This window comes from Hypanus sabinus, chromosome 19 (assembly GCF_030144855.1).
Source record: "Hypanus sabinus isolate sHypSab1 chromosome 19, sHypSab1.hap1, whole genome shotgun sequence".
NCBI classification, from domain to species: domain Eukaryota; kingdom Metazoa; phylum Chordata; class Chondrichthyes; order Myliobatiformes; family Dasyatidae; genus Hypanus; species Hypanus sabinus.
The window spans coordinates 29,327,979-29,339,930 of NC_082724.1; the positions used below are offsets into that span (position 1 = coordinate 29,327,979).

At 35.0% G+C, this 11,952-nt stretch overlaps 1 protein-coding gene across 1 annotated transcript; it reads left to right on the plus strand.

The window, feature by feature from the left end:
• Nucleotides 1-724: 724 nt before the first annotated feature.
• On the plus strand, nucleotides 725-8,002 carry LOC132378160 (putative uncharacterized protein C3orf49). The gene is made up of 5 exons (XM_059944895.1): nucleotides 725-858; nucleotides 4,682-5,142; nucleotides 7,321-7,451; nucleotides 7,543-7,653; nucleotides 7,811-8,002. Exons 1-5 carry the CDS (start codon nucleotides 725-727, stop codon nucleotides 8,000-8,002), a joined length of 1,029 nt encoding a protein of 342 aa, XP_059800878.1.
• The last annotated feature ends 3,950 nt before the right edge of the window (nucleotides 8,003-11,952 follow it).

Sequence of the window (11,952 nt, forward strand, 5' to 3'; positions counted from 1 at the left end):
TTCTATGGTCTGAGATCATCAAAAATAATGCCATTTTAAGAATGATCTGAGAGGGACTGGTATAAAGATTATGGATACTAGAAAGCAGTTTGATGATCAGGTTCCTGTTCTTAATTTTTATTTTAAATTGCATTTAACAAGAATCTATTACTCAAATATTATCATGTTAATACTTCAATAGCAACTAATTTTAAAGAGTCTAAATAAAGAGCTAATGTGAGGTGTTTTGAAGGTAAGATCACATCATTAACTCAAATTGCAGCTTTGCACTTATTAAATTTCTAACTGATAGAAGTTAGTCAACAGTGTAAACCATGTTACGCAAATCTACATACTATGTATTTGAATATGTAAAATGAAATATTTTGGTGAACCTTCTTCACAAATTCTAGTGCATTGCTCTGGCCATTTTCTGTTCCTGAGAAGGTAAAATATCCTTAACAGTTGGTCTGCCTTCTGTATCAATTGTCTTACTTGCAGTACCTTACGGAATTTCACAAAGTTGTGTCTGATTTCTCATCCGCCTAGTCTTACTGCCATCCAGTAATCATGCTAATGATGCACTTCACAAATGCCAGCGAATAAATCTGACATTCCATAAATGACTGCTGAGAAACTTGCGCAAGAACACAGTAATGACTTAAGTATTTATCCATTTCTCAAAGGGTTTATCATCAAGCACAAAAAGCTTTGCTTCAGTTTATAGCTGAACTCCATTAGCTGCATGACAGCTATGCATAAAAATCACATTAGTTGCTTTCCTTCTCAACAAGTTTATGATCAAAATCTAGACTACAGTGAAGATCTAGCTGAAGGAGAAACAGAAGCACTTGAACACAGAGATAAAGGAATTGTGAGGTAAGCACCCAGCCAATAATAATGGTTAAGTTTTGAAAAGTCCTATTACTGCTGTGCTGGTAAAACTGATTAGAAATACTTTAGTTTTAATGTGCACCTGTACCATTACCTACTTTGCTACTTCAGATTAACCTTAATTAGCATCAAATTTCATTGTAACTTTATATACAATGTATTTAAGTGTATTTTTGTGAATATTTATATTTTCATATTATTGTGAACTATATCCCGTCTTACTCTTTAGTTTTTAGAACTTGCACCAAAATATAAATGACTTATTTTATAACTTCCTATTTTAATAAAATACCATAATGCACTAAAATAATCCACTGTACTTGAATTGCTGCTGCATAAATCTGAATTCAGTTCTATAATTTTTGAAATCAGTCCCTTAATGTTGCTAAGTCCAGTCACAATCTTGATATATTTAGTAAGTTATAATTGAACTTCTGTCCATAACATATGAGAAAGTAGCTATTGTTTAATCTTTAAGCAGAATCAATCTTTGTAATTGCCAGTTTTAAACATAATATTTAGAAATGTATGCCAGAATTCTGATAATCAGAATTGTGTGGTCACAGCAACGATGGGGAGTATTTGATCTCTACTTGTTCTAATACAAAACAAACCAACTCTCCCTATTCCTCTCCATTCTCTCCAAATGCTTTCCTTTTAGACAAAGTCCCTATCCCACCACCTGGGTTACAAACACATGAGTAATGGGCATCCTTACATACTAATGAGCTCCCATAAATACTAACAAACTCAAATGAGAGCTAGTCTAGGTTAAGTCCTGTCTACATGAAATTTCCCTGAAATAATCATACATCATTGACTTTTAAGAACAAGCTGCCAGTTTCACTGTGGGATGCCACTTAAGAGGGTTGCTTTGGAAATTGACCAGCAGTCACTTCTATTTATACTTGTGCAACAATTCCTATTGAACAATGTGACAAAAACTGATACATCAAAAGCAGCCACTGAGTGTGGGACATCTTGATTCTGTAGCATTGTATCTAGTCAGGGGAAGACAATAAATCAATGTTAATTGGTTCTCATCAACAGCATTCATTGGAGATATGGTTTCTGTATCAAGTGCTTTTTATGTATTTTCTTACTTTTGAACAAAATTGACACAGATGAGTGTAAAAACTGAACCTATCTGTAAACCAGGAATAGACTGGATTCATCCAATTCTCTTCAATTCCACTTTTCCCAACAGTTCGTGGGAACTTAAAGGGAGACATCTAGGATACCATGCTCAAAGTGCATTCCAGAAATTAATATTGTGTAAAATAATTTTCCTCATCTTTATTGGTTGTTTTATCAATCACCTTAATCTTATTGTTGGTATCGACACTGATACAAATGGTATCTTTCTGTTGATCTATATAATGATTCTAAATAAATCCTTCCAACCTATTTGCAAACCAACTCCAGCTTCTCAAGTTATTCACAAATAACTATTTGGAACTGTTTAAAATTAGTTTAAAACCCCTTTCACACATATGTCAAAGTCTTTACATCCTCTTATGGTGTAGTTCCTGCAACCAAAGAGAATATTCCAGATGTAGCAGAACCAGTTTTTTTTAATAAATATTCATCATGATTTCCTTGCTATTGTCCTCCATGCTGCTAAGGATCCCATGTGACTTTATAACCACTTTCAACAAACAATGCACAAATACAGCCTTATCTTCAGTTCTGTCTGTCATGTACACTTTTTAGAACTGTCTATATTGCCTCTTCACACTCCACTTACCAATCATCACACTTACAAATCATAAGAGCTTTGGCAATTGCATATTTATGATTACTAAAGTTGGGATGTTGTGTTGAAGCAGTACCAAATATTGATCCTGTCTCAAAGTATTGTCTACAGTTCTGGTTGCCACCTTCAAAGAACAACGTGGCAACATTAGAAATAGTGTAGAATAGCTTGACATAGAGGGCTTTACTCATAGAGAACTGGGATAAGTTGGGTTTATTCTTAACAGAATGTAAGAGGCTGTGGGTGACCTCAGAGATTTATAAAATTGCGAGTGGCAAAAATAGGAAAGGTGGCCAGAATCTTTTTCCTAGTTTAGGGAAATCTAAAACTGGAAATTGAAAGGGGATATGAACGGCAAGTTTTTCAGAGACTGGTGGATGTATGGAATGAGCTGCCAAAAGGATGTGAATGTTTAAAAGGAATTTGGGGAAGGAGAAGAGGGATATGGGTAGAATGCAGACTAATGGAAGCAGCATAGATAGGCAGAACTGTTGCATTGATGAATTGGGCTGAAGAGCTTGATTCTGTGCTATATACCTTTATGGCTGCATCATAAGAACTTCCCAGCATTAAATTTTATTTGTTCTTATCTGCTCTTCCAGCAACCCATCTATAAATCTTGAAACTGATAATCATCCTCCTCACAATTCACTGTATCTCCAAGTTATGTATCATCCACAGATTTGGAAATTGACCCCCTGTACATACATATTTTATATAAGAAAATTAGTGGTCATGGTACCAACCTTAACAACTTCACTGTTCCAATCCAAAAGGCAACTTTTCACTATTATTCTCTATACAGTATTCTAATTTTCCAGACAAATGCGACAAACTTTTTTATTCCGTGGGTTTAGAATTAATGACAAGCTAATAAGGTGACAATTTGAATGCATATAAACTGTTTTTCCTTCATCAACCATTTCTGTTACCTCATTATACATTTGTTTCAAACTAGTTACTTGATTTGCATTTAACAAATCTATTCACAACCAATGTTTGCTAATTTTGTCCCTGATTGTTTCATTTAATCTATGAACCTACAGTACATCTACATTTGAAAGATTATCAATATGTTACATCTTTAAACCAAAAAGAATGACACTTCCTAAATTAATGAGTTTGCTTAAGGCCTAGTTTTCTATATAAAATCTTCATCCATCACATGAAACTAAAATTGCGGAAGAAATAAAATGCCTGAAAGGCAATGTTTTAAAAATTCCCTCCAAAAAATATTACCTTAAAATTTTGCAATTGTATTTCACACAATTTCATGAAATCTGAGAACCAACTTCCTCAAGTCCCAATTAGAAATATTATGTAATGAATCACTATTAATAACTGCTCATTAAAATTCACCAATATAAATATAACTAATCATCTGAGTTTTAAAGTGAATTTATGGGTTGACTGGTATTGTTTAGTTTTAAAAGAGAACTGCATTTGGCCGATCATTACTCCCAACTGTATAGGAAAGCAGAGTTTCCAATTCAATTACAATTTGTTCAAGCTATTTATTACCAAATCTTCCTTGTTAAGTTCTCCATTCCATCACACCTTTTATACCATGATCAGAGACAGTCCAAGACATAACTCTACTGATCATGAGCAGATTAACAATTTTCCTCTTGAATACAGCAATGATAAAATACTCTACTCACTGTATTTATTAAAAATTGAATAAGCATTACTAACAATTTTAAATAACAATCATAACTGAGATAACTGAGTTCCTGAGAGCCAAGCATTTCCAAATTATTTACTTCACTCATTAATTAGCTGCTTAGATTCACACTATTATTTTTAAAAGGCAATTAAAATATAAATATCTCTGCAGATTTTCTTGTGAGATAAAAATCCTAAAGTATCATAGAAATAGCAGGTGAACATTGTGCATTGAAAGTGAAAGTTCAATAATTAGCTGGTTAACTGCAAACAATGAAATAATTAACTTAAATTAATAGAAAGACTTCATTGAAAATAATGAAAGCGACAATGTTTAGAAAAGTTGGGAGCTGACTCCGGTTTATTTCTACCCACTATCTTGTGCAGGTGGCATAGAGGCACATCTACCAGTCTAGTCAAGGCTCCAATTTTAGTTCCGGAAGATGAATTATCCACAGAGAAATGCTCAGAGTACAGTGAAGGCAAGAAAAAAGGTCTCATCAGTAAAGTGAGAAAAACATTAAGAAGGTTTGTGACACATCACTACCAACACAAACAGTTAAAGAACCTTGACAAGAAACTTGAAAGAAATTGCAGAAGTGGTATTTCGAGAACCAGGAACATCCCACGACTTCCAGTACAATGTTATCGTTTTCCCAGAAGCAGCAAGATTGCTGACTCATCGCAGAAGTTCCTGGAGAATAAAACACCAAGTCACCTCCAGAGCACTGATTCATTCTTATTCAGATCCATAGACAACAAACCTTTCACAACATGGGCCAAACAACTGGCAAATATTGATGAAAATAAAATATTTGCAACATTCAAAGCGAAACTACAAAAGTCAGGTTTGTATTCCGGTTTACAGAAAAACTGACAATATAAAAGAGGAACTAATTTTACATACTTGAACAGAAATACATTAATACAAGCCTGGGGCAGGTTCATACCTGCTGCACTTTAGTAAAAAGATTGAAATTCTCAGTTAACTGCTGTCTTTAGTCAGTATTGTACCTTGGAGCTGTGGTATTATGTAGTTAAATACCAAAGTGGCTTTGGTTCAGAGAGAAACACTAAAATGGCACTTTCTGAGATGCGCTATGTTTTCCCTTGTGGGGTCACAATTTTGCAAAGTAAAAGTTAATCTTAAAGATTTAGTTAAAATCTTACTGTACATGTTTCATTTACATTTAAAAGGCAAAGTATTCTGAAATTCCACCAACTGATGGTACTGCATTCATGATTGCCTTTGATTTTTGAGTATCACTGCAGCACACTTTTTAAGTCATGTCATGGACCTTCTTTCATATTCATTATGAACTTGTATCCACAAGAATGACAACAGAGTTAATTAACTTCTTTATCTTGTATCATTAATCCTCTTCAGAACCGAACAGTGTATTCTGCGATCTGCAGTTCAGTGTTGACGCCACCAGATGCCAGACTTGCACACTGGGAAATCTGTTTTACTGTAGGCTAATAGTTCACACATCACTTTAAAGCCACTATTTAAAAATTTTGTTGAAAGAAGTTTCTCACATCACTGAAATATACTCATTAGTTATTTAAACTTTCAATATCTTTCCTGTAGCAAATTTTAAGCACTGAAGGATGCATTTTAAGGCATATCAGTTCAGCAAGCCGCATGGTTCCAGAATGACTTTCATAAAAAGCATTTCCTTTATTGCACATCTAAACTAAGTGCAACTCAGCATTTTAAAACAATTGGAAATTGCATATAAATATTTAAGGTAAAATGCACATTTACAATGTAAGGAAACACATGACATCAACGCCCTCACCTCCAATTCAAGGATTTCCTATAACGACATACATTTCCATTTAATTTGTTCAAACCTGTAAGCCCTTTGCCTACTATTGCTCAGGGAGAAAGGACTAACCCTCTCAATTCTTCTCAGCCATTTAATTAGATTATAGTTAATGGGCTTTTAAACTCCATTTACCTTTGCTTCATATTCCTTTCCATCCTAACAAGATCTTTTGCATCATGCCCATGATATTGTTATTTGTTATAGTTAAAATTCATTTAGCAAAGGTAATCAGAGATCCAGTCATCATGTGCACATCCTGATAAGAGTCCTTTTACAAATTTTCCATCAGTCCAATGAAAGATTCACACTATTTGCAGTTATTTTCTTTCAAATCCTTCTAGATTTCATCCTAACCTGAAAGGTGATCTCTTCCAGCCCTAGAATACTTTATGTTTTTTTGAATTCCTCCAATTCTAGTCCACTGCCATCTTCAAATTAACTACACACACCATCAATGCCACCCAAGACCTCAAGTTCGGGAATTTTCTAACTTTCTCTTCTGCTCTGGCCTCTGTCTTCCTTATGATAGTTTAAAACCTAGCATAATGATCGTTTTAGGGCAAGCTTCCAGTATCTCTTCATGTAGATCAATGTCATAAATGTCCCTGTAAATTAATTTGAATGTTTTGCTCCATGAAATAAGCCATGAAAGACATTAATATGCACTTCAACCTCTTGGGGGAAAAAAGTTCTGAATTTCCAATGTTTATTATGCAATAAATTTATTTTTCACAAGTTGGATGTTCTGTATTCTATTGCACAGATCTAAAGCTTAGTTTAACTTAGAAACCTAATAAAATTCATGTTTAACATGAACTTTTGCACCCATGACATCGCCCCTAAAATGCTGAATAAAATAGTTGCATAGGAGTACACTTTTTACACACAAACTCACAAAAATTGATTTTGATCTGGTTAACAGTTCTCATTAAATTTATTAGATTAAAAGCTACTATGCACAGTAGATGGCCTCCAGGTATCTTAAGACATAGGAGCAGAACTAGGCCATTCAGTCATTCAAGTCTGCTCCGCCATTTCCCTCTCAACCCCATTCTCCTGCTTTCTTGAGGCCCTCTTGAGCAAGTTTCTGAAATCTTTAACCTAACTTTGACAAATTAAAAAATAATTTGCATTGATCAATGAACCATAGAAATTTATTAGAGATGTATAAATCTGAGGTAACTTTCTTTGCAGCAAGAATCCAGGTTGATGTGGATGTTGTGGAGGCAGAAACAGCAAGTATTATTGGCAACAATCTAATCGTAAGATCACGTCGCATGTCCCGTCGAGTGTCTGTTACAAGCCTCTCTGCTGATCAGCAAAAGGTTTGAATAATTTACATTTTAGCATACAATATGAGGCATACAAGTATTTTTTTAATCTCCTAATGATAAATTCATACTAATTTCATTTTAGGTAGTCAACACAAACAAAAGACAGTATTTAAAAATATTCAAGAAAAAGAAAAAAGATATGGTTCAAAACAGACGACATTCCTTTTTAACAATAGAAAAGCTTCAAGCACAGGTAAGCATTCAATTTTTCCAAATGCATTATTTTTATTTTGCATGAAGCCACACAATTATGCAAACTGTTATTAGATCAGATTTTATAGATTCATGTATCTTAAATCCAGAGTGGTAATTATTTCTCTCATCAAAACTTTAAAACTTTTTCCAATCAGGTAAATGATTTAATAGAAACGGCTTCAGAAAAATCAATGAAACTACTGGCTCAAAGGCATGCAGAACTCCAGCAGTGTGAGTATTTGGGAGATGAAATTCTACAATCATCAAAACAGTTTCAGCGAGTTTCTAAGAAAAGTGCCCAAAGGTACAAATGGAAGAAGTGTTTACTCTGCAGATGTTGCTGCTAAATTAATTTCTTATTCTTGTGACGCATTTTTGGAAATAAATTTCTCTATTCTTCGCTTCAGGAGCACCATCATGATTGGTGGCATAGTGGTTAACTTTCAGATAAATCCATAACTCTGGATAAATGATTCAGATCCATGAGAGTCGTACATTCAGAATCACGGTAGTTAAAATAATTAGAGTAAGGAAGCTAGCTTTAGTATTGGAATAAAGCTACCAGATTGCTGTAAAAAAAGCATCTAGTTTACTATCAATGACCATTAAAGAAGGTATTCTTATATGGTTCTACCCTACTTGTTGTTAAGTCTTTACACCATTGACTTGGAATATATTACTCTTTCTTCATAATGATTTTACTTAAACTTTAAGTGCCTACCTAACTAAACTAAGGTACTACCATTACCAAAAGGAGTGCACTAATTTAAGTGACTCACTTTCTTTCAAGCAACGAAAGGTGCATAATAAATCCTGGCTTTGCCAATGACATCCAGATCCCCATAAAATGAAAAAAAAAACATTAAATTAATATACAAGGTCATACATATAGATTTACTATTCAAGTAGTATGATTAGGCTATAGGTGAATCAGCAGAAGCTATCAACAGAGCTTTCATATAATCAAAGTTACAACAATGCATTGTTTTCACATACAAACCCCATTTCCAGAAAAGTTGGGATATTTTCCAGAATGCAATAAAAACAAAAATCTGTGATACGTTAATTCACGTGAACCTTTATTTAACTGACAAAAGTACAAAGAAAAGATTTTCAATAGTTTTACTGACCAACTTAATTGTATTTTGTAAACATACACAAATTTAGAATTTGATGGCTGCAACACACTTAGCAAAAGTTGGGACAGAGTTAAAATAAGATTGAAAAGTGCACAGAATATTCAAGCAACACCGGTTTGGAAGACTCCACATTAAGCAGGCTAATTGGTAGCAGCTGAGGTATCTTGACTGGGTATAAAAGTAACATCCATCAAAGGCTCAGTCTTTGCGAGCAAGGATGGGTCGTGGCTCACCCCTTTGTGCCAAAATTCGTGAGAGAATTGTGTGTCAGTTCAAAAGGAACATTTCCCAACGCAAGATTGCAGAGAATTTAGGTCTTTCAACATCTACAGTACATAATATTGTGAAAAGATTCAGAGAATTCAGAGACATCTCAGTGTGTAAAGGGCGAGGTTGGAAACCACTGTTGAATGCACGTGATCTTTGAGTCCTCAGGCAGCACTGCCTAAGAAACCGTCATGCTACTGTGACAATTATAGCCACCTGGGAGTACTTCGGAAAACCATTTTCACTTAACACAGTCCGTTACTGCATCCAGAAATGCAACTTGAAACTGTATTACGCAAGGAGGAAGCCATACATTAACTCTATGCAGAAAAGCCGGCGAGTTCTCTGGGCCCGAGCTCATCTCAGATAGACCGAAAGACTGTGGAACCGTGTGCTGTGGTCAGATGACTCCACATTTCAGCTAGTTTTCGGAAAAAATAGGCATCGAGTTCTCTTTGCCAAAGATGAAAACGACCATCCTGATTGTTACCAGCGAAAGGTGCAAAAGCCAGCATCTGTTCTGGTATGGGGGTGCATCAGTGCCCACGGCATGGGTGAGTTGTATGTATGTGAAGGTACCATTGACTCTGAGGCATATATTAGGATTTTAGGGAGACATATGTTACCATCAAGGCAACGTCTCTTCCCAGGACATCCATGCTTATTTCAGCAGGACAATGCCAGACCACATTCTGCATGGGCTACAGCAGCGTGGCTTTGTAGACACAGAGTGCGTGTGCTTGACTGGCCTGCTGCCAGTCCAGATCTATCTCCTATCGAAAATGTATGGCGCATCATGAAGAGGAGAATCAGACAACGGAGACCACGGACTGTCGAGCAGCTGAAGTCTTATATCAAGCAAGAATGGACAAAATTTCCAATTGCAAATCTACTACAATTAGTATCCTCAGTGCCAAAATGATTAAAAAGTGTTATTAAAAGGAAAGGTGATGTAACACAATGGTAAACATGCCTCTGTCCCAACTTTTGTTGTGTGTGTTGCAGCCATCAAATTCTAAATTTGTGTATATTTACAAATACAATTAAGTTGGTCAGTAAAACTATTGAAAATCTTTTCTTTGTACTTCTGTCAGTTAAATAAAGGTTCACGTGAATTAACACATCACAGATTTTTGTTTTTATTGCATTTTGGAAAATATCCCAACTTTTCTGGAAATGGGGTTTGTAAGTTTAAAGGAACAACTTTTGACCCTTTACACAAGACGAAACTGGCAATCTCAGCTTTAGGAAACATGTTGTACAAGCAGATTTGGTTAGAATGAAAAGATAATGATTAGCTTTATTTGTCACATGTAGTGAAATGCGTCATTTGCATCAAGTCAAATCAGTGAGGATTGCACTGGGCAGCCTGCAGCTGTTGCCACTCTTCTGGCACCAATGCCCACAACTCATAACCCTAACCATGTGTCTTTGGAAGCACCAAGAGAGAACCCATGTGGTTATAGGGAGAACATACAAACTCCTTACAGACAGCAGTCAGAATCGAACCCCAATCTTACAGCCGGCACATTGTAAAGTATTATGCTATTTGTCTATGTCAATTGGAAAAAAAATTCAGATATAAGTATTTTAAATACTTGCAAAGTAACATAGCTTATTTTAGGAAATGTCAGGTTTTGCCTTCCCTATCTATTTAAAAAAAACTATGATATGTGCTTTTTTAAAAATTCTGGGCTGATCTAAACAAATGATTGTGTCATAAGTCACTGTATTAAGGTAGATTACAAAAAAGATGCCTCATTATGAATCCCATACAGAAATGTTGCCACGACAGGTTTCGTGTTAACTACGTCATTTACTGCAACTTCAGAGAGCAGATAGAAGGTATGTTGTATAATACTAACCGGCTTTCTCGCAGTTTGTATTCTGGGATGGCACTGTTTATGTCGGCAATAACGATGATTAAAAAGAAAAAGCAACAACCGACTTCATGTCTTTTCTTAAGTATATGATAATGCTATTTGTTAACTGCATTAGTAAAAGAAAGTAAATTTTCAGGTCTTTTTCCTGGTTTGATGTTCTCATTGCAAGGTTGTTATATTCTCAACTCTAATAAGATCATTAATCTTAAACAGAAAGCAAAATAGATAAAGCAGTTAGAAAGAAGGTTTTGACCAGAGAGAATAATAATTTTTTTTGCAGTATCCTATAGGTTAATCCTTAAAAATGAAAAGGCATTTTATTGATCACAAACAAAATAACATTAATCGCTGACTTTCATGCATTAATATAACTGTTACTGATTTTCAAACCTAGGCCCCATGAGATCAACAGAATTTTTCCTGCCGGAGAATTATTGATTTTTCCCCGAGACTTGCAGGTTACATCTAATAGGAGACAAATAGGTCCCAAATAGTACTGGACCACAGAACATGGCGAACCACAGAAATTGTTCCCAATCATCTTCCTTCTGAACAGCAGAACTACTCTTTTCAGTATAAGACTTCCATGGGTTATGTGAAGGTTCAATTCCTGAGAACAGTCAAAAGCCCAAAGCTTCCCTACTTCAGAAACACATTCAGCTGAGACCACAAAAGCTGTACTGGTAGGTTTGTTAGATACAGATTAGCACAGATCTTAGTTATTTTAGATCTTAATCAGATTTAACAGAATTATTTAATAAGCACAAATCTGTACTATAGATCTAAAAGTTGCTGGTGCACAGGAGCCATCAAACCACAGAGTGCCAGATCAAAGAGTTTCAAATTGTATTTTGTTTGAAGTTTATGTTAAACAAATTCTTCAATGATTGCATTGTTGACTTATGAATAGCTGACAGATCCCAAAATCACTACCACATGCCAGTCTATCGTATTCACATATATAAACTGATTCAAGTCATTTTACTAATGCTTATAAAATGACATACA

Excerpts from the sequence above, each read along its gene's own strand:
- LOC132378160 (XM_059944895.1), top strand. The coding sequence starts at position 725 with ATGACAGCTATGCATAAAAATCACATTAGTTGCTTTCCTTCTCAACAA. Across the intron at positions 5,143-7,320 it reads AGCGAAACTACAAAAGTCAG|CAAGAATCCAGGTTGATGTG; the intron begins GTTTGTATTCCG and ends CTTTCTTTGCAG. Across the intron at positions 7,452-7,542 it reads TCTCTGCTGATCAGCAAAAG|GTAGTCAACACAAACAAAAG; the intron begins GTTTGAATAATT and ends ATTTCATTTTAG.